This window comes from Mangifera indica, chromosome 3, assembly GCF_011075055.1.
Source record: "Mangifera indica cultivar Alphonso chromosome 3, CATAS_Mindica_2.1, whole genome shotgun sequence".
Lineage (NCBI taxonomy): Eukaryota > Viridiplantae > Streptophyta > Magnoliopsida > Sapindales > Anacardiaceae > Mangifera > Mangifera indica.
The window spans coordinates 6,180,988-6,202,738 of record NC_058139.1 but is presented as its reverse complement, the minus strand read 5'-3'; the positions used below and the strand labels follow the sequence as shown (position 1 = coordinate 6,202,738).

The 21,751-nt window shown below is 34.1% G+C and overlaps 3 protein-coding genes across 8 annotated transcripts in view; 1 reads left to right on the top strand and 2 right to left on the bottom strand.

Annotated features, from left to right (window-relative positions):
* LOC123212094 (ABC transporter C family member 13) overlaps positions 1 to 5,607 on the bottom strand; it is a 28,862-nt gene extending 23,255 nt beyond the window's left edge. For 2 of the 3 annotated variants that reach the window (XM_044631134.1, XM_044631136.1), the window contains exons 1-3: positions 5,475 to 5,607; positions 4,718 to 4,758; positions 4,535 to 4,622 (exon numbers count right to left, since the gene is read on the bottom strand). In XM_044631134.1, coding sequence (XP_044487069.1) covers positions 4,535 to 4,622; positions 4,718 to 4,758; positions 5,475 to 5,591 — 246 coding nt within the window. In that variant the 5' untranslated portion in view covers positions 5,592 to 5,607. The remainder of the gene's footprint in view (positions 1 to 4,534; positions 4,623 to 4,717; positions 4,759 to 5,474) is intronic. The other variant, XM_044631135.1, reaches the window with a different exon arrangement.
* A 2,968-nt stretch (positions 5,608 to 8,575) lies between these two features.
* Positions 8,576 to 15,339, top strand: LOC123211820 (protein LPA3). 3 transcript variants are annotated; one of them, XR_006501475.1, is made up of 12 exons: positions 8,576 to 9,064; positions 9,702 to 9,732; positions 10,711 to 10,803; positions 10,883 to 10,945; positions 11,437 to 11,548; positions 12,288 to 12,373; positions 13,138 to 13,196; positions 13,308 to 13,399; positions 13,494 to 13,554; positions 14,087 to 14,169; positions 14,262 to 14,342; positions 15,077 to 15,339. XR_006501475.1 is itself a non-coding variant. In XM_044630738.1 (12 exons), the coding sequence occupies exons 1-12, from the start codon at positions 8,673 to 8,675 to the stop codon at positions 15,134 to 15,136; spliced, it is 1,206 nt and encodes a 401-aa protein (XP_044486673.1). In that variant the 5' UTR covers positions 8,577 to 8,672; the 3' UTR covers positions 15,137 to 15,339. The 3 variants fall into 3 exon arrangements, 2 of the variants coding, with proteins under 2 accessions (XP_044486673.1, XP_044486672.1); XM_044630738.1 differs by having other exon boundaries at positions 8,577 to 9,064; positions 12,288 to 12,366; XM_044630737.1 differs by having other exon boundaries at positions 8,579 to 9,064; positions 13,297 to 13,399.
* A 61-nt stretch (positions 15,340 to 15,400) lies between these two features.
* LOC123211819 (putative cyclic nucleotide-gated ion channel 7) lies at positions 15,401 to 20,873 on the bottom strand. Of its 2 annotated transcripts, XM_044630736.1 has the most exons (8): positions 20,775 to 20,873; positions 20,296 to 20,451; positions 17,934 to 18,510; positions 17,559 to 17,768; positions 16,968 to 17,278; positions 16,770 to 16,881; positions 16,457 to 16,693; positions 15,401 to 16,387 (listed from the first exon to the last, which is right to left on the bottom strand). In XM_044630736.1, the coding sequence occupies exons 2-8, from the start codon at positions 20,352 to 20,354 to the stop codon at positions 15,665 to 15,667; spliced, it is 2,229 nt and encodes a 742-aa protein (XP_044486671.1). In that variant the 5' UTR covers positions 20,355 to 20,451; positions 20,775 to 20,873; the 3' UTR covers positions 15,401 to 15,664. The 2 variants fall into 2 exon arrangements, with proteins under 2 accessions (XP_044486671.1, XP_044486669.1); XM_044630734.1 differs by having other exon boundaries at positions 15,401 to 16,693.
* Between the last annotated feature and the right edge of the window lie 878 nt (positions 20,874 to 21,751).

The following is a 21,751-nucleotide window of genomic DNA, read 5'->3' as shown; positions in this document are numbered from 1 at the left end:
CTTCTTGCACACTATTGGGAATGTGTATGTTTGAGATTTTTGCAATGAAGGACCTATACCCTTAAGACAACCCATCATAACTGACATACTTGCTAACAGGGTATAACGGCCTACTTCTGCAGTCTCTCACCCCTTTTCGAATTGCAATAGGCGAATCACCATCAGTTTGTGCATTTTCAGAACCTGTACTGTTAGAAGAATCTTTATCTTCAACTTTTGTATGAGTTTTATGAAACTTGGACTCAGGTTCAGATGTTTGAAGTGGTATAGGTTGTGTCTAAACCTCTGTTTCCTTCTGTCTTCCCTGTCTCCTTTGATAAACAATTATGTTTTGATCATCAGCAGTAAATGTAGGTTTCTTAGGCTTACTAACAGAAGAGTTGTTATCTTGATCAGTCTGATTAGATTGAACAGTACTAGGATGGTCTAACAAGTCTGATTTTGGCTGACTAGGCTGACTAGGTTGACTAGGAGGCTATTTTAGACTAACACTAGAGCTGTCAAGAAATTCAATATCATAAGGAGTCAAAAACATATCATCCAAACTCTCAAGTGTTGAAGATGAAGTAAAGATAGGTCTCTCAGAAAATGAAGTCAAGATAGGTCTCTCAGATCCCAAAAACTAATATTCACCTAAATTCTCCCCCTGAAAAGCAGTTTTATGAAAATATGGAGTTGTTTCAAAGAAAATGACATCCAAGCTATGATAAAACTTGTTATTTTCAGGGCAAAAACACTTATAACCTTTGTGATGTGAAGAATAACCAAGAAATACACCTCGGACAGACCTCTTATCCAATTTACCTTTTGCGTGTTTGTGAAGATGGATAAAAACAGTACACCCAAATATTTTTTGTGGTAAATTATATATGAGGCAACAGTGAGGATAAACTTCAAGAAGTTTTTGAGTTGGAGTGAAAAAATTCAAAACTTTGGAAGGAAGCCTATTTATTAGATAGGCTACTGTAAGAACAGCATCACCCTAAAAACGTTTTGGCATATTTGCAGAAAATAACAAAGATCGGGCAACTTCAAGAATATGTCTATTCTTTTGCTCAGTAATTCCATTTTGTTGTGGGGTATCAACACATGAGCTTTGGTGAATGATACCCTCACTAAAAAGGTAATTGCTAAGAGTAGAATTAAAGAATTTTTTGCCATTGTCAGTTCTTAAAATCTGAATTTTTGAATTAAATTGGGTTTGAATCATGGTATTAAAGTTTTTGAAAATTTGAGAGACCTCAGATTTGTGTTTCATGAGAAATATCCAAGTGAGTCGAGTATGATCATCAATGAATGAAACAAACCATCGGGCATTAGTGATATTAGGAGTTTGTGATGGTCCCCAAACATCACTATGCACCATAGAGAATGGTTTGGTTGATTATAAAGCTGATTTGGAAAATTGGTGCGAGAATATTTAAAGAATTGACAAATATCATATTGGAAATTACTAGGATTTTTATTAATGAACAATGATGGAAACAACTTAGCAAGATACATAAAGCTTGGGTGGCCTAATTTATAGTGTCATAACATAACATTATGACTTGGACTAGACACTCTAAGAGACTCATTTTTGCTAACACTGTTGACATAAGAACTACTACTCATTGCTGTTGATGTTTTATTTATTGGAGAGGGTTGAACTTCTAGAAAATAGAGTCCTACACAGCCTTTAGCACTACCAATCATCTTCCCCGAGTGCAAATCCTGAAAAACACAAGCATTTGATCGAAAATCAGCCGCACAATTCAAATCCTTAGTAAGTTTACTTACTGATAAGAGATTGTAGGTTAGCTTAGGCACATACAAGACTGAATTCAAAGTCAAATCAGTAGAAATAATTACTGAACCAATCCCTATTACTTTAGACAAGGATCCATCCGTTATTCGTACATGAGGACTATTGTTATAAGCTGAAAACTGATTGAAAAGTTTTCTATTACCAATCATGTGATCCGATGCTCCGGAATCCACAATCCATAAATGAGATGTGCCTTGATTTGTAGCTAGTGCAATAAGAAAATTACCTTTTTGTGCAACCGTCCCTGAACCTATTACCATTTGGCTAGGCTGTCCCTGAGCAATGAGTTTCTGCAATAATTCCAATTGTTCCTTGCTGAATGGTTCAGCCACAGAAGAGGATGATAGATTGGCCTTGCTGTCTCGTTCCTTGGCTGGTTTCCAATCTGTCGGTTTCCCATAAATTTTCTAGCACTTGTCCTTGATTTGGTCAAGTTTTCGGCAGTGATCAGACCATGGCCGGCCCCCTTTTCGTGCCTCCGGAGTACTGCAGGCTGCCAAAGTTAAAGCTTCACCTCCAGCTTCCTTTGGTTCTTTTGGTTCAGCCCCCAGCATCAAGGTCCTGCGACTCTCTTCACGTCTGATTTCAGAAAATGTCTCTCGAAGATTAGATAGTGGTTTAGTCCCAAAAATCCTACTCCTCACAGCATCAAGGTTTGGATTTAATCCCAAACAAAACTTGTACACCCTTTTTGTCTCAATAATCTTCTTATATTGTTGTGAATCCTCTGCAGTACTCCACTTGTATTTCTCAAATGCATCAAGTTGCTACCAGTATCGTTGAAGATTATTGTAATAATCTGTCACCGAGAGATCACCCTGCCTTAGATCATGCAACACACCTTCGATTGTTACAAGTTCAAGAGTATTATCTTTGTGGGAGTAAGTTTCCTTTGCTGTCTCCCATACCTTTGCAGCTGTTTCAAGTAGAAGAAAATTTTCTCCAATGTTAGGCATCATGGAGTTGATCAGCCAAGACATTACCTGGCTATTCTCCTTCTTCCAAATTCGATATTCATCTGCCATTTCCTCCGGTTTGGTGACTTCATTGGTGAGATAACCCTCATTCTCTCTGCTGCAGATATACAAGAGCACCGATTGGGACCACTGAAGATAGTTTCGGCCGTTGAGCTTGTATGAAGTAATAGACATGTGAGGAAGGTTTGGAGAATGTCCCCCATTGCCGCCAAGGACTGTTGTTTCAAAGCTAGATATCTCATCTGAGGTTGCATCAGAACTAGTAGGTTTGGAAGGAGTTGTCATGATGGATGGGAGAAGATATTGCCGTAAAAAGCAATAAGAGATGTATGGATATTGCCGGATAAGCAGTATGAATTAGGGTTAAAGATTTCAGAAACAAAGCTCTGATACCATGTGAATTTTAGGGTTTATTCACTTTACCTCAATTCTGTACAAATCAGCCCTAATATATATACACATAAGGCAATAACAAACTGTTTAATCTAAGGGATTTGTTTCTTTCTTAAAGAAGGAAATTAATAACAAATCATCTAAAAATAGGAAACTTAAATATACACCATAATTAAAATATTAAGATCCCTAGAAAATAGTAACAATATCTCTAACAGCTACAATATCTCCAACATCACTCTTAGTTTCCTATTTGAGAAAATATTAGAAAAGGATCGGTACTCAAAGTGCAGCATATTAGTAGAATAACACTATACAAGCAGACCTTGTTGGAAAATAAGAAAGCATACAGCAGAATTTCTGCAAATTACTAATATAAATCAATAGAAGCAGAGAGGAAATGAAGGAGAAAAAAAAGAAGGAAACTAAAGCATGTAAATTCCTTGTCATCTCTAAGAATGAGACAAATCTAAGATAGACATGATTATGGCGACCCACCTTTCAGAACAAACAGAGTTCTTTTTTAAGTTAAGAGAAAAGAATCATTGTCACATCCCAAATCAGAATGACTAAAGGTGGGTCTTGGGTTACTATAATTAAGTAGACACATAAAAATGAAAAATGTTTCATTGAAGCTTGAAACAAACAACATCTAATCCATTTAAACTAATACTGGCGAACAAAAATACTGGGGATCAATTTTCAAGAAGCAGTTAATAAGGTCAAAATCTAAAGAGAAGAATTCAAAGCAATTAAATTCATTTCAGCTGGGACAAGTAATATAAATGAGAATTCCACAATTACATTTGAGTTCGTATTTCATCAGTAACATTAAATGTAATTGACTGGTCAATAAGCAATATGAGATTTAATTGATGACCAATATATCAAACTATAAGTTCATTCTACTACTTCAGTTTACAACAGCAAAGAGATATTCAAGGCTTCTATGCATAGTGGCGTCATATGGAAGACTAAAGATCACACCATGGCCTTCTTCCATACAAGACACTTGAGTTTCAAAAGGTTACTAACATTAGTAAAATCTACTGAAAGCAATCATAATTATCCAAATCTTGGAGAATGAGTAAAATGTGCAGAAGCTATTTTTATTAGACAAATTCTAATAACAATTGTTATACAACAGGGTCAACTTTGATCCTTAGAAACAATTAGCAAATTCCTGAGGGTAATTTTTAGGAAATAAATTCCAGATATATTCTATACGCAAAGTACATCATCTTGGATATACAAACAAACTCAGAAATAAAAGGTAACAAAAAAGCACCCATATTCATCTTTCCATCACTCAGAGATTTCTGCAGCCAAATAGATCATAAATATATATTGGACCTACTCTCTGGTTTCCTCTGGCATTCCTTTGAGCGATTCCAATAACAGAAATCATAAGAATCGTGATCATATTTGCTCCAAAGCCAAAAACCGTATGCCTTGTCAAGGGAAAATGACTTAAAAAAACAATGACTATTCTATAACTAAAAAGGCAATTTGAAACCAAACTGAATTCATGCAAGGATATATGTCATCAAAACACTTGGAGAATTTATTTCCATTCCATACCTGGTAACCAATTAAAAAAAACACAAAATTAATCACCTAGAAATGTAATAAGTCAAAACCAAGTTTGTCATTACACTAAACAAATTACACAACCTTTTCATACTTCATCAGTAAAATTTCTCCATTTAAAAATTCAGATAGATTAAATTTTTAAATATTTTTCCTTCTTTTTTTAATTTAAACCAGATATAAATCCCCTTTCAGATATATTAGCGAGAAGTCCAAGCTTCATAACCCAACTTATGTATGACGATTCAAATATTGACAACACATTTGCACCAGCCAAACAGAGCTTCAAAAATTGCCATACATTTCAAAGCAATCAGAAAACAAGACGACATGCAAAAAGAGAGGGAGCAGGCAGCAGAAAAAAAAAAGAGAGAGAGAGAGAGAGAACTATGAAAAAAATTAAATTAAAAATTGAAACAAAAAAAAAACTGAAAAAATATTAGCAGTTGAAACAAGGCTCAGTCCACGTAGTTCCTCTACTAACAAGCAACTAGCTAGCAACACGCCACCATTTGAATAAATATTCAACAAAATTTAGTTAAACTCATTTCTGCTTCTTAAAATTGTAAGCACAAATCACTAACTTTAAAAAAGGAAGAAAATTATTTACATATCAGAAATTTTCCAATTTAAAGACACAGAGAAACGAAACGAATATGAATTGATATTCAAGAAAAAAAGAAGAGGGAGAATTGGAAAGAACTTACAGAGGGAGAATTAGGGCAAATAAAATCCATAATTTCGTTAATGCAGAGAGAGTGCGAAACGAATGAAAGCAATTTTGAAGAAGGTATGTGGATGGCAAGGTTTGGCATTGGCGACATCGTGCACTTAACAAGTAAGATATTTATTAATTTTTTTATTGAACGTGAAGTGGAACACGTGTTTTTATTTGATTGTCCAGAATTGTCCATTCCCACGTGGCGAATTTGACCTAAAATTTATTTCTTCTTGAATTAGAAAATTAATTTTTAAATTAATAATTTTAAAAGTGTATTTTCTAATTTCAAAAGTTAAATCAAATGCCATTTATTTAACTTTCATTAACTATGTATAGAAAAGAAAAATAAATAAATTTAAAAAGATATGCCCATACTTTCACATCACATTTATCTTCACTTTTCTCAAAGGTTCGGATAAGGAATCGCTAGTAAAGATTTATTCCAGTCCCGTCTTTTACAAAACAGCAAGCCGCCCACCCACCGTAAAAAAACACTAGGCCAAATGACTATTTCCCACCCAAGGTTTGATGTTTTCTCAAATATCCCCCTTTTAACTATGGAGACACCAAACACCCACCCATGGCCGGTTAGATTTAACATAACTCTAACGTCTAAAAATTTTATCTCTTTTTGCCCCCCTAAACTTTAAAAACTAAAATTTTCCCTCAGCCTAAGTTTTAAAAAATCACAGTTTCACCCTAGGGTTTGGTTTTGAAATCTCCAACGACCTCTCCGGCTCTGTTGCCGACGGCCTCTCCCTCCCAAAGTAACCTCTTCTTCCGGCGATCTCTTTCCTCCCATTTGGAGGTCCGATCGGCATCGGAGACGCCTTGAGAGACGAAGTTCTTCGTCTTCCCTTCGTCTTCCCCGACGAAGTTCTTCGTCTCCCAAGGAGTCTCCGACGTCTATTGGACCTCCAAATGGGAGAAAAGAGATCACCGGAAGGAGAGGTTGCTTCAGGAGGGAGAGGTCGTCGGCAACGGAGCTGGAGAGGTCGCCGGAGATTTCAAAACCAAACCCTAGGGTGAAACTGCGATTTTTTAAAACTTAGACTGGGGGAAAATTATAGTTTTTAAAGCTTACGAGGGCAAAATTATATTTTATTTTAGTTTATTTTTATATTATAACGAAAATGATGATTTTATCCTTACCACCGTTAGGGTTTTGTTAAATCTAACCGGGTATGGATGAATGTTTGATATTTCTATAGTTAAATGGTGAAAACTTGAGAAAACATCAAACCTTGGGTGAGACATAGTTGTTTGGCCAAAACACTATCCAATTGTAGTTGAAGGAGGAGGTGGCATCCCCATCACAGTTCCACTTTGTCAGACGATAAAGAAAAAGAAAGCAAATGCTTCTACCTTTTTTTCTTGTTAGGACATGCACGGAGTTCGAAATGACGAAAAACAACTCATTCTTTTTCTTAAATTCTTCGAAATTTTAAATCGGAAGACAAAAGTGATGCTTATAATTAAGACTATCAATTAAAATGAATAGGCTCGAGGTCAGAAATTTAGTTCGAAATATTCATTGGAGTTAAACAAATTTCAATCTTGAAGCAAGCTTGGATATAAAGTCTACCCAAAATTTTATTCAGTATGAGCTCCAATATAAATTGTTTACATCGAAATCAATATACTTAAAAATAATTAAATAGGTGCAAGATAATATTTTACACCAAATCTAAAATATTGTTTTAGACTAACTCAAATAAATTTTTCGAATAAAAAATCAATTTTAATTCAATTCAACATTTATTAACCCTAAATTCGGTTTACATCCTTGTACTTTCACTCTCCCAGCTCGTTGGCCAACCACTTTTTTTTTCCTTTATAAATACTTTACATTATTATCTAAAAAACAAAAATTCTTTTCTAAAAAGAATCAATATATTTGTGGAATTTATGTAAACGGAGAGAATCTATTATGTTGTCATTCCTATCTTAACATATTCTATAAAGGTGAACTTTAATACTTTTTTTCAATATTTTAGTTTAATAAAAAATTTTAGAGTCTAAGTTTTTTGGATAGAAGATTAACTAAGATATTATCAATATTAATATACTTCACAACAATGTCTTATTTCTTTTCAAAGGCTTTGATTATAAGTATTTTATATCTTTGTATTTGACTTACTATCAATCTTGTTTACTGTCACAATAGAACATAAGTGGTCTAGTGATAGAGTTAACTACTTGAAACTCAAATAATATACTTCAACCATATTATTTAGGTGATTGTTTCATAACATGCAATAAATTTTACATATACGGTCTAAAATGTCGTCATTTTTTGTTTAAAATTTCCCAAATTTTAAATCATTATATAACATCAATAGGTATATTTGAAGAATATTTTTGTTATTTTACTTGTTTTGATTATTTAAATTTGAAACTTTGCGAAGATGAACGGACATGCATAATTCTGGTACACATGTTCATATACTAGAAATCATTCATGCAAGCAATGCAACAAAGTTTGGAAATTTTTTTTTTAAAATAAAGTTTAATTTTATATTAAAAAATATTATTTATAATTTTAAAGGCGAAAAAAGCGTACTTGAATTAAATTTTATGTGGGAAAATGTAATTTTCTATTAACTTAATCTTTCTTATTATGCACAAACACTATAACATTAGTAATTGGATGCTAAATCAGCAAAATTGATAGTAGATTCAATAAATAAAAAAATGTCATTAGTAATGCAACAAACAACTAGTAGGAAGACAAAAATATGTTCCTCGCTATAGTGCTAATATTATTTGCATCATATGTAATGGTCCTAAATTATGTTAAAAAAGAGCTAAATTACTGTTTTCTATACAAGATTTAATAAAATGACAGAATTTTATCTTTTAAATTTTAAAAATAAAACTTTTATCTATATATATAATCTAAGAGTAATTATATCATATTATCCATATATTATAGATATTATAAAATAAGTATAATATAATATAAAAATATTATTTTTTAAAAATTGATTAAGAGGAGTGGATTTTTTAATTTTATTTAAAAAATTTTCGTCCTCATCTCAAATATCTTTTAAAATATAAATATAATTTCACTGGTTTTTAATATAACATTTATAGAGACCGCCACCGTCACACCCAGATAATCCCACGGTCAACAACAGGACACGCGTAAAAACCTGAGCTGAAGCCGGTTGCGCAATGAGTAATGATATCAAAAAAATCCGGTAGAGTCATCACTTTCCCTCTCTTCACAAAACAAACTAGACCACCGTTCATGGCCTTCTCTTCTGCTTCTTCTTCTTCTTCTTCCGCCTTTCTCATCACATCCCTCTCTCGTCGCCACTATTCTCTTTTCCCGCATTCCTCTCCTCCTTTTCTCTTCACTCACTCCACTTCTCTCCCAAGACTCGCCCCAATTCACTGCACTGAAAGCAAGAGCAAACCCCTTCAAGTCACTTCAAGCACTACTAATTACGACCCCAAAGCCGGTGTCTCATTTTACAAGCCCAAGTCTTATGAAGTTCTCGTCGCTGACGCTGCCAATTCTCTCTCTTTCGCTCTTCAAGATGGCAAAACCCGCTTGGAAATCGACTTCCCGTAATTCCTTTTGTTTTTTCTCCATTTCCGGTTTCATTTTTTTTTTCCATAAATTTGGGTTGTTTGTTACGTTTTGGTGATGCCCATTTTGTTAAATTTCCTTATAAATATTCGCTAGTGGTTTGATTTGTTTTTTTTTTTTTTTTCGGTTTGTTATTTTGGATTGAGTTTGGATTGCATGCTAGTCATTAGTAGGTTGTTGCTTGAAGTATTTTGGGATTTATAAAGAGTAAAAAGCTAAAGAATGAAGTTATGGTTATAAAATAATGAATCACATTATCGTAAGTTTATTAAGAGATTCCGAAGCTGTTCAGATTTTGGAAAAAAAGCAAACGTGATTCTAACGGACTGGTAGCAAGCTGTAATTTGTATATTTATGAATTGAAACTGAATATTGGTCACAAGGTGACTTCATTTATCAGTAAAAAGTTTTCGTGTTGTGTAATGTGTCCTTTTTCTGGTGTGTGGACTCAAAAAGGAAAAAAAGAGAAGTGAAAAGAAACTCAATGGAAGAAGAAATTCAATGTTTGATTTAATGGTTATCATTTTCTATTAGTGTTTGTTAATGGTTGCCATTTTCTCTTCTAACACCAATTCCTTGATTTTTTTTCTTATTCTTTCTTTCCCCCTTCTCCAGGCCCTTGCCTAGTAACATATCCTCTTACAAGGTACCTCTTTTTTCATTTATTTATTTTCCCATCAGTTTCTTGAGAAAGCTAATTTAATGATTTATAACAAATCAAATGTTAATATTTGATGGCTTTCTCCAGTAGTCTTCAAAGCAATTGCTCATGTGGATTTACCATTTGAGTAGTTTTATATGCACAAGCAATATACACAAATAATGACATGTCACTATGTGATTGGTCTGTTTTAAATTAAAGTCAAACAATACCCAATCACATGATGACATGTTACTATTTGTGCATATAGTTTTATTGTTTACCATTTTCAATTGTTAATTCTAGTTCTACATTGGGATATTATTTTATGATTTTGAGAGTAAGTGGAAAATTGATTTTGGACTAGATGGACGAAATGTAACATTTGATAGGCTTATGTTGGAAACCAGAAATAAATGCCTAAAGTTAAGAGATAAAATCATAAATTTATTTATGTATTTTATTCTTTCCTAGTTTAGAGTGAAAAATCATGTAGGTATGTACCTATTCTTTATAGAATGAAAGCAAGCAAGAATTCATCCATCAATCCTTCAGTTCTTTTTTAATGGTATTAGAGTTGCAAAGACTTAACGACTGTTGATTCAAGACCTGTTTGAGCATGATGGGCTAAGCTGAAAGAAGCTAGACCCTTGGGTTAAAACCAAGTTGGACCCATGGGTTAGCCAAGAAGAGCTATACTGGCCGATCCAAGAAGAGTAAATTTAGATGGGTCATTCATGTATGACAAGTGTCAACAGGTAGCCCAATTGAACTTTAGGGGGACTGTTGTAATATATAAATCAGGATATATAAATTAATGGGTACTCAAATTAGATTTGCTTAAATGATTTTATTAATTGGAACTTAAAACATGTTAAAGTACTCATATTTCTAACAGTTTAATCATATAATACATCTATTTCTCTTGAAGAAAAAGAAGATGTAAATGCTTTTCTTGAAATCTTAAATGTGTGATGTGTGAAGGGATCTTCAGATGAGTTCATAGATGCCAACATTCAACTTGCCTTGGCTGTTGTTAGAAAGCTCCAAGAAAGGATGGACACCCGAGCTTGCATTGTAAGAAAAAAGTTCCTTTAATTTGAAAATGATTCTCTTGTTTGAAGATTTGAAAATAATGCATCATGTTCAATCTCAGGTATTTCCTGATAAGCCAGAAAAGCGCAGGGCCTCTCGGATTTTTAAAGCAGCTCTTGACTCAGTAAAAATACAACTTATCTAAAACTTTTGTTTTGCTTTAATATTCTGTAGCATTGTGCTAGGCTCTTTTGGTATTTTGAGTTTTTCTTTATGGAGTTGCAGTTGCTCAAGAACCACTTCTTTCTATGGGTCTATTTTCAGCTTATGCCTTGGGAGTGGGTTTGTTGGGAAGGAACAGGGTATGGGTCTAGTTGATGCATTGAAAGAACAACAAAACAGCTTATGCTTACAAACAACAATTTCAGAACCTAACTACTGAAATAAATAATATCATAGTGATACCACCAATTCAGTTGTGCTATTTATACTTGTTTATAACAGTGGTCATTAGATGTAATTTTGTCAGGCAGATTGTACTGCATTGGTTTTATTATAGAGTTCGGGCCTTATATCAATATGATTTAGCCCTTTAAATTCTAATTTCCTAGTTGCATGAAGGTAGAAGTCCTTTGTTTCTTGGTTGGTATTCAATCTTTGATTCATTTCTTTCAGATTGATGGTATCACCATAGGTTCCCTGGATGATGTCCCTAGCAGCGGCGTCAAAAATTTCTTTAGCTCTATAAGGAACACCCTGGATTTTGATTTTGAAGATGATAATGAAGGTTGGTTTTACAAATGCTGTCTATGATTTGGTTTTTCTTTTAGAATTTTGCCTTACACTTTTTGTTACTGCTGGTAGGTATATGTTAATTTTACACCCCTAAAATTTGGATTTAAGAATGTTTCTTCCTATTATATCTCTATGTGTTTTACAAATTCTGGTTCCTAACGAGTTTTTAAATAGTTAATCAATTTTGTTTATGAATAAAAGTTTTAAAGTAAATCTTTTCCTTCACACTTGAGTTATCTCTTTGCAATATAGGGGGTCAAAGTCTTTATATTCTAACTCCATTTTATGAATATGATTCATATAAATGTTGAGCACAAACAAATTGCAGTCTGCAGAATATTTATCTCTTTATGTGAAAGAGATTTATGATTGATATTATCTACCATTGTAATGGCCAGAGTGAGTGAGATAATGGTAACAACTTCTTCAGACTCCTAAATTTTGAAAAAAATATCAGTGACTTAATATTATTCAAACGAAAAATATTGTTTGATTTGAATGCTTTGACAATGTCTTAGAATTTCATATACTTTCTCCTATTTGAATATGAAAATGGTGATTTTAACCTTTGATCTTGTTCTTCCCTCATTATCACTAAAGGAAGAATCAAATAAAAAGTATGTGTTATCCCAAAAATATGGTTGACTTTTTATTTCTCAAGAACCTTGGGAGATCTTTGTGATTAAATCTTTTTGTTTGAACTCAAAATCCATGTTCTCTTATCAATGCAGGTCGTTGGCAGTCTGATGAGCCACCTACACTGTATGTGTTTATTAATTGCAGCACTCGTGAACTTTCTGTTATAGAGAAGTATGTGGTATGGTGTCTTTGCTTCTGAAGTTGTTCTATTTTATGGCCTTGATTGGTAGATACAAATTCATTATTTGAAGTAGTTACTTAACCTTAGGTTACAGTTCATTATTCTAATGAGTTGAAAGATCCAAGGCTTCTGAAAATTCAACTTTAGATTTTTATTTTAAGTACTTCTCTGATTTAGAGCAATACGTACTGCTAGGTCTTATTTGGAAGAAATCTGTAGCCTTCTGTTTAGCCGGTAAACATTTTTTTCTTGTTTGCCTCTGCATCAACTCTGTCTGTTTGAAAGTGGGATTTATTAATTGGAGCTTTCAACTTTTGAATCTCTTTGAAATCCACCGTTGCTTTAAATGTTATATCTTTCACTATATTGTTTGCTTCCTTATATTTAGTTTTCTCATGAAGAAGATTTGCAAGAATAGAAATCAAGTTTTCCACAAGAATAAAGATGAAATCAACCTTAAAAGCATCTGAGCATTAATGTCCCTCAAGCTGAATCTGGAGGTGGTTTGAAAATTTTCTTCATCATTGGATGATAGGAAACTTAAATTGTGGAGCATAATAATCATGTCATAACTTCAGGAACGTGTAGAAACCTCACTTTGATGCTGACTTAATTTGATGGCAAGAGAACCCCAGAACTTTTATGTGGCTAGCATCATAATGCATTTTGCAATTATTTTTCTGTAACTTTTTCTTCTGAGTACAACCCATAATTTTTTGGAAAAATTATTCCTTATTGCAACTCTTTTGATGGGATTACAGGAAAAGTTTGCTCCATCAACCCCAACGCTTCTTTTCAATCTTGAACTGGACACTCTACGGTTTATATCATACCATACCTGATCACTAATTGTTACGTGTTTTCCTTATTTAAAATTTAATTTTCGTTTCCAAGAACAAATAAAATGCTTGCCTCTTCAGTGCTGATCTAGGCCTTCTGGGATTTCCGACCAAAGATTTGCATTACCGGTTTCTTTCTCAATTCATCCCTGTGTTTTATATCCGAATCAGAGAGTACTCAAAGGTATTTATTCCTTTCCCACACTTCATTATTGTTCTTTTTGTTGATTTTTTTCATCTCCAGATCTTGAATAATCACTTACAATTTGTAATGTAAGACGGTAGCAGTGGCACCTTACGTCATAAATTACAGTGGAGCATTATTTCGCCAATACCCTGGTATGAAGTAAATCCTCTAAGGGAGATGGATATACATTTTATTGTTTATGTTTGAGTGCATTAGTTTTCTTTAAATTAACTGGTCTGTTAATCTCAACTTCAACGATAATTACAAAAACTAGTTGATCTATTATTTCCATTAGGTATTTGATTTGAATGTAATTTTATTTGTTGTCTGATTCTTTAGACTTAACATGAAAAGGGCTGTCTGAAGTCTGAACCTTTTTTTGCTTGTTTTCCAATTGTTCGGCTGCTGCACATTGGTTAAGCTAGTCCTTATCATTGAATGTGTACTCCTGTTTCTCAAGCTTGTCCATCCTCAGGAAGGTGGCTATGGTGGGTTTATACATGTCAGGCAGATCTTTGATTTTTAAACACACTGTTAGTAGTATTACAACTTGATAGTACCATTGGCCCTTATGAGAGATTGTCTGTACTTATTTTGGCACTGTATTTACATGTGCCTCATATTTTAACTCTGCATTCTAACAACATGCATTGAAGCTTCCTTACCATATTAGAATTTGCACAGGGCCTTGGCAGGTGATGCTTAAACAATCAGATAACTCTTACGCTTGTGTAGCAGAGAGTGAAACACGGTTTACTTTGGGTGAAGTATATATCTTACTTTCCATAATTATTTACTTCATATTAATATAAATAATTTCATTTACTTCTAGACTAATTGTTTGCTTGCTTTGCTTTAGACCAAAGAAGAACTGTTGAGGGTCATGGGACTCCAAGAAGAAGAAGGAAGTTCCATTGGATTTCTTCGCAGAGGATACAAGGTTTCTCCTCATCACTTAAGTGGTTCCTTTCATTTGAACGTATCTTAAACTGCACACCAATAGTGGCACATGGTCTTCTATGCTCACCCTCCTCTATATCTTTCTCTTGCTCCCTCCCTCCCAGCATTGCATTGTAGTGCTACCATACATGCATGCCTTTCTCAAGGTTTTTCCATTCTTTTGGATTCAACTACCAGCTATTGAATTCAACGAAATAATAAAACCTATCTAAATTTATGGACAACATATCTAAGTTACTGTTAACAGTTTTTAAATTTGAAAATTTATGAGCTTAGTCTAGCAATATTTGAGGAGAAATCACTAGTAGTACAGCTTCCACTAATCACAATGCAATTTGTGGACAGACATTATTAATTCAGAATTCATAGGTAACTTGAGATTTCTTTTTTTCCTTTCTGTTATTGAATTTTTTACTTTTAATGTTGATGGAGAATACTAAACCTGGATCCATGTAAGACTTCACAGTCTTCAAGGATTGAGAAATCTTACGGTTCATACGCATTATGTGGAGAGTCGAAACAACACGACGTACCTTTTGCATTGTCTCACCCTTAATTTTACATATTAAGCCTATCTAAGCAGTTTTAAAGGGGTTCACCCTTGATATCTCTCAGTGCCATAAGTATTTGCCACTAATTTGATCCGAGATATGCTCTAGTACCAAAAACTTTACTGAACTTCACTGTATTAACCATGTTATATGTTATGTGCAGAATGCTACTTGGTGGGAAGAAGATGTTGAACTAGAATTATCTTCTGCTTGGCGTAGTTAGGCAACTGCAGGAGTACTGGCCACATCTTATTGAAAGATAGATAATATTCTATAGCCACAGATCTGAAAAACGCTTCAATTTTGTGACAACACAAGTTCTTGTTTTACATTGTTGTGACGACAGCATTCTTTTATATGCAACTCTATATTCTTTTTGGTGGAAATGATATAATTCTGGTAGTATGTGAAGGTAATCTTGTTTCATATCATGTTGCGGCAAGGAAAAATAAGACAGGATAGAACATCTTAACCATTTGATCTCAGATGAATTAAACACTTTATGGAATGCTCTATTATCATAATATAATTTTCATCAATCGTATCATTAACCTTGAGAATATGAACATCTTCTAGATATAACTTATTGATACATTACTATGTATCTGAGTAGCATAACATATTGCTTATGGTACATAGATTACACATGACATGACAAAAATGGGTAGAGTAATGTAGGTATGGTGCAGCTAAAGACAAAAAATTGGCCAGAGAAGGTGGTGTTACACTGATATTTGATTATATGCACCAACTACTCTGCATTGAAGTCAGGCTCTGAGGGCTTCTGCATCATTAACTTCATGGAACGTTTATTATTATTTGAAGTTCCTTCCCTGTGTCTACGAGCATTATGTGCAAAGCGAGACGCAAAGACTGTAGCACGCAGCCTGGATGGAAATTCTCCATTTTCATCTGGTTGCTCAACTGATTCTTCGTGTTCATCTTCCTCTAAGTAGTCTGGTGCCATCTCTGCAGCATGTCTGTCCTGGCTTTCTGCAGCAGTCTTCCTTCCTTTTCTGCGGCGCCATGTCGCCTGGATAAAGGAAGCAGCCCATGTTCTCCATTGTTGTGAGTAGAAACGGAAGGTATGCTGCACCTGCCGACTATGTAACCGTCTGAACTGACTAGCTACAAACTTTAGGTCTTCAGCTTTTAAGGCAAAAGCTTCTACTTCAGTTAAAGCCCTCACTGTCCGAGTAGATGATGGCAAGTGAGAATAAGATTTGGGGTCTAATGCCCAAGTAAGAAGCTCCTCCCCACAGAAGTCCCCTTCTTTCAGTAAACCTCTATTGTAAAAACCAGTTCTTCCGCCATCTGTAGTGACACTTTCCAACTCACCACGAATGATTAAAAGCATCTCATCGACAGGGTCCCCTTCTCGAACCACACATGTCCCCTCTGTGCACAAACTTGGCTTCAATCTCTCACATATGGCATCAAGCAATCGCTCATCCATATTGGTAAACAGCGGAACCTGTGTGCAAACACCATCATGAAGAGATAATAGTGTCAGCTGAATGAAGCAACTAGTGAGAATGCTTACCCGTCTCACCAAACTCAAACAGAGGTGGCGCTTGATATCCCTCCTGAGATCTTTGGGAAGACTTTGGACCAAGCTTTCTTCATCTACTCCTCGTGTTTCCAACCACTTGAAATGATCATAGCGCCTAACTCTTTCCCTGAGATCTTGTGGAAGCCAGCGATGATGCATCCACTGCTCTGAGTCACGCCTTTTGATCCTCATCTCCTCAAGACGAACAGTAAGAGATTGAAGGTAGGTCTGCCACAATTATACCATGAAAACCAGAAAACACTTACAAAGAACCAAAAACATATCATAAAAGTTCTGAACTTACTTGCATGTTTCCTATCAAAAGTGCAAAGAGGATAAGCCCCCCGATGCCTATGGATATTGAAAAGAGAACCTCCGTTTCATGCGTACTGGTTTTGAGCCCCTGACCAAGTGTACTGCAGAAAGTGAAATGGCAAGGTGATTAAATCAATAAGCTTAATGCAGTCAAATGTAATGATCAACTATACTCTTGTTAATATACCTCAAATTTTGCAGACCCCACCACAAACAATAGAAGAATTTAGCGATAAAATCATAAGAAGTATAAAGGTTAACTGAAACAGCCTGCGAGTAGATTCCATAGTTGAAAGTTCGCTTATTTTCTTCGGTGGCATTACATGTCTTCCTAAGTAGTTTTTCACTGATGCTATTCCACTTCTGAAATGCCGCCGATTTGGGATAGCCACAGTACAAGTAGTCAGGCTTACATTTCCCGCGGTTGTTATAACAGACTGATTTCCAGCAAGCGATATTACGCTCTATGCCAAGCAAGTACCACAAAGCCCCTAATATCTGTAAAAAAAAATGAAAGCATGGAGTCATTGATATTCATTGACATTAATCAAGTACTGAGGATTCCCAGTTGAATTGCTAGCTTGAACCAGTACATTCTGATTGATATCTTCAAACTAGCGTGAGGGGAGTGTCAAAATTCAGAGGATCTTGCCATTCAAGTTTCTTATTTCTGTTTAATTCCCTTTTTGTATAGTTTCCAGATTTTTGGGACAAACTGAGTAATTTTCCAGATTGTGTGTAGGGTGATCTGTAGGGATGAGTTTTAATGAATACTTACATGACTCATAAGCAAGTACCATAGCAGATAGTATGCAGCACCAGCAAAAGCACTTTCAGCAAAAACTCCGGCAGTCTTCTTCAACTCCGAAATCAGGGGTAAAAAGCGAACAAACCTAGGAATATATTGTAAAAGAATAATATGTTGCAATGCCTCTTTTGAGTTAAGTACCTCTGCTCCTTCTTTAAGGAGAAATTTCCAAACCACAAACTGCATAATTCAACACTGTCAGCAGTTAAACATTTAAGTTCTACAGAAACCAATTCCATCACATACCAACTACATTAGCCTTAACACAAGGTAATTGCTAAATCTCACCAATCAAATCTTATAGAAGGCGTGAAGGCAAAGAAATAAAAATTGTTTTTTCCAAACCTGTGGTAGAGGCAGCACAGAAAGAAGATCAACAATGAAAAAATGCCGCAAATATCTTGAAGCTATAAGTGCAGGATCTATCACAAGTTCACCTCGTCCAAAAACTCGCGATGATGGAGCAATATAAGCTGTGCGAAACTGTAATGCCATTCGAATAAGGTAAAAGGAATCAACTACCGTTCGCAGAGTGGTAACTGTGACTGCTAAGTGGATATCCATTCCAAGGCAATTTTTATTATCATTGAAGACAGGAAGATAAAAGAACAAAGGATCCATAGATACTCCAAGAATACATGATATGACAAAAAGCCTATTCCACAGTAAGAGGGATCTGTCTTGAGGATCAAAAATTCGCTTCTCAGAGACTCTAAGATCCTCTGGGAAAACTGCTTTGGATACTCCTGATCTCAATGTTTGGCCTAGTTTTGCTAGCTCTTTTGGCCCACGGGGTATATTGAAAGATTTTGATGCCTTCTTTCTTCTGTGGCCAGTGAAGGGGATGCCCTCTATATTAAAACATTTATTCATTCCACCCTGATCAGAGGACATTGATAATGTTGAATCTAAATCATCCAACCTGCAGGTGCCAAAGTACATCAAAATTAGATGCTGACTTCAGCCTTGAACATTAAAAAACAAAAAAAACACAGTGGAGGGGGCAGAAAGAGGCAGATAAGAGAAACCATACAATATAATGACCTGAAATTGATCATTACTAGCATTCTCATTCAAATGGGAAGAAGAGAAAATAACAGATAACATCTTCATTGGGCTATAAGAACATTGATAAGATCTCAAATGTAAGGTATGGGACTTAGATCCCATATTAAAAAATATGGATAATTAGTGTGGGGTTTATATAATCTTAGACTTTCTCATCTCAAAAGCTAGTTTTTTAAGTATGGTTCTTTTAAAGTTTGTATCAGACATCTTAGATTTTGTATCATTTTATACAATGAAATTTTAAATATACGTGGTGTATACCACGGGGGTCACAAGGCTTATAGATGAAATGAAAATTGTTGGAGAACTCACAAAATCCTTCAATTCGAATAGCTCATGCTTTTCAACCTGCATAATTTTTCACCAATAGACTTCTTTTGAAGGATTCATGTACCTGTTCCACTATAATGGAACTAAAAGCATATAACTTATGCTAACATAAATACATTAAAATTTAAATCACCCTTCTAAGTGCCTTGCCATTGAAGAAATTCTCTTGAACAAGTTAATTTTTGTATGTAGCAATATCAAGTGACAAGCACTCCCTTATCCAAGTAACACTTTTACAACTCAGATGATTACCTCATATCACCTCAACAAAATTTTGCATTCGATTTAGTTTTTCCATTTTTTTTTAAAAATTGACATTTTTTTGTAAAAGAGAAAAAAATAATAGCTTTATTTCCATATATATTCATCTTGCTTATGGGAATTTCAACATAAATGTAAGAGTAAATATAAATTAAGAATAATTGGACTTAAAACATAAATTGGAGAGAAAATTGTTGAGAGATTGAAGGACTTAAGAACATACACCAAATACATTTTGGAGAGAGGATGTGAAAGAATGGTTTTATAATTTATTAGACTGTTGAGAGATTGAGAGAGAAGCTAAAGGAGTAGTATAACTTTGGGAAACATAAAATAAAGGTAAAATTGGAATTACAAAATTTATTATCTTTATATTCATGTTATAATTAATGACTTTTTTTTTACTAAAACGCCTTTTATTTTGAAATGGTGGGAGTAGGTTTTATTGACCATTTTCACTTAATGCAGTTAAGAATATACATTGAAGATTAAATGAAAACTTGAATAACATTAAATATTATATTATAAGAGGGTTAGACTCTAATTGAATTTATTCGAGTTTAAAAAGGAGTTTGACTTGAATCAAGCCTAAAACAAATTTGATTTAAGCGAATTTAAACTTGAGTTTGAATCTAAAAATTGAATATTTTTTAGTTCAAGCTTTTTATTCACTAAACTCGGTAACCTAACAAATTTCTAATGCATCAACTAGAAAGTTGTCGCTTAAATACGGATCAAACCAATGCTCTCCTATGGTCAAGTCACACCCAAAGGATGCAAGTCAAAGGAAGCTCAAAACATTGAAGCACTGAAATAAAGCTGTATCAAAACAAATCTATACGAAGGAAAAAAGAACGAAACTTTGAAAGCACTCTAGTCCTAAGCTAAAGGCAATAAATTCCGTCAACCAACTTTTTAAAAATGGATTTACTTATTATTTGCCAGGATAAGAACATATGTATAAATATGCAATATATTGGAAAGAAAACAACCCATAATCATAAAAAATAAAAGAATAAAAGAGAAAGAAGAATGTGAAAATCCAAACCTTACAAACTTCTCCTTCTGGCCGCCAATATACTGTGACTTGTTTCTCCGATCGAACATTCTGTAGAATTAATTACATAGATGCCTATCCACACAAAAGCTTAAATCATGTCCCTGTCTGGAATTAATACGGGAACACCAGATGCTAATAAACTGCCTGCACCATCGTAATCAAAGGAAAAGAAATGAGATACCTGACGCAGCTTTTATTTTCAATCCAACAAACACAATTTTCAAACTAAACAAATTTGATCCATTTCAATATATTGAACACCTCAACTTCCAAATGAAACAATCTAAAATACCCAGAAAAATTATTCACAAAAACGTACCAATCCATTCGTAAACTCAACAGGGTTCATTATTTGAACAACATTAACGTATGAAAAATATGGAGAGAATCCATTCAAAATGTAGATTAACATGGTAGAAAAAATACAGCATTAACTGAAAAACGGAATGAAGAAAGGAAGAACTTACAATGAAAAGTTTTGAGATTTGATTGAAAAAGGTAATGCACAGATTGAGGCTTGAGGTTGATAAGAATAGATAGAGGAGGAGGAGAAGACGAAAAACGAAACGAACAATGGGAGGGAGGTATTTATTTATTTATTTTGAGACCGTTATATCAGTTATATCAAAGTTCAGTTGTGTGGAGCCAATTGACAAGATATAAAACAATATGTTATATATATATACACACACACACACACACTTACGAGGTACTTTCCCCTTAAAATTATTTATAAGCAATCGGTGGATAGGAGGCTTGAGAAAATCGTTAAAATCTGAGGAGAGGGAAGGATGCCTTTTTAAACCTGTAAGCTGTCACTAAGAAAATGCAAACCTCAAGGGAGCTGTGAGATAATAACCCAATTTCAAAAACCCATAAGTTTTAATTTTAAGATGGGCCCTGATAATATTCGAGCAAGTATTGATATCTGGGTCTCGGTTTGATGAAGCATTTTGATGGGCTTTCTGTTCTGAAAGAAAATTTAACATTTGTTTATTAATAAATAAATAGAAGTTAAAAAATGAGCATTGACAGGACAACTTTATGGTAAAGTTGGCACCATAATTCTTTCTAAACCAATAACGAGCTTTTATATTGGTAATAAAGTTTCTTTATCATCAATCACAATTTATTCACTTTTTAGATCTAATTGGTGTTCATTACTTAAATTTTTTTAACCCCAAAAGAAAAAAAGTTTGAATCCAATTAAAGATAAGAAATAAAAAATAACTTTGTTAAAGCAACATGTTCAAAACATAGTAGGAGAATTTTGCCCACAAGCTAGTTTGTAGGTTGTACATATATCAAAGCCATTCTTTGCAGCTTTTTATTTGAACATAACACATGAAACTTTATTTAGTGGAGAAAGACAGCTACAAATCTGGGGCTCCAGTTAATATTTAAAAAAAAAATATATGTTTATTTTTTCATAGTATGATTTTGA

Coding starts and splice junctions, on each gene's coding strand:
- LOC123211820 (XM_044630737.1), top strand. CDS start 8,673: ATGATATCAAAAAAATCCGGTAGAGTCATCACTTTCCCTCTCTTCACA. Junction 12,374..13,137: donor CTGTTATAGAGAAGTATGTG/GTATGGTGTCTT, acceptor ATGGGATTACAG/GAAAAGTTTGCTCCATCAAC. Junction 13,400..13,493: donor GAATCAGAGAGTACTCAAAG/GTATTTATTCCT, acceptor TTGTAATGTAAG/ACGGTAGCAGTGGCACCTTA.
- LOC123211819 (XM_044630734.1), bottom strand. CDS start 20,354: ATGTTCGATCGGAGAAACAAGTCACAGTATATTGGCGGCCAGAAGGAG. Junction 18,511..20,295: donor CAGAAGGAGAAGTTTGTAAG/GTTTGGATTTTC, acceptor TGGCACCTGCAG/GTTGGATGATTTAGATTCAA. Junction 16,694..16,769: donor TTTTGATAGGAAACATGCAA/GTAAGTTCAGAA, acceptor TAATTGTGGCAG/ACCTACCTTCAATCTCTTAC.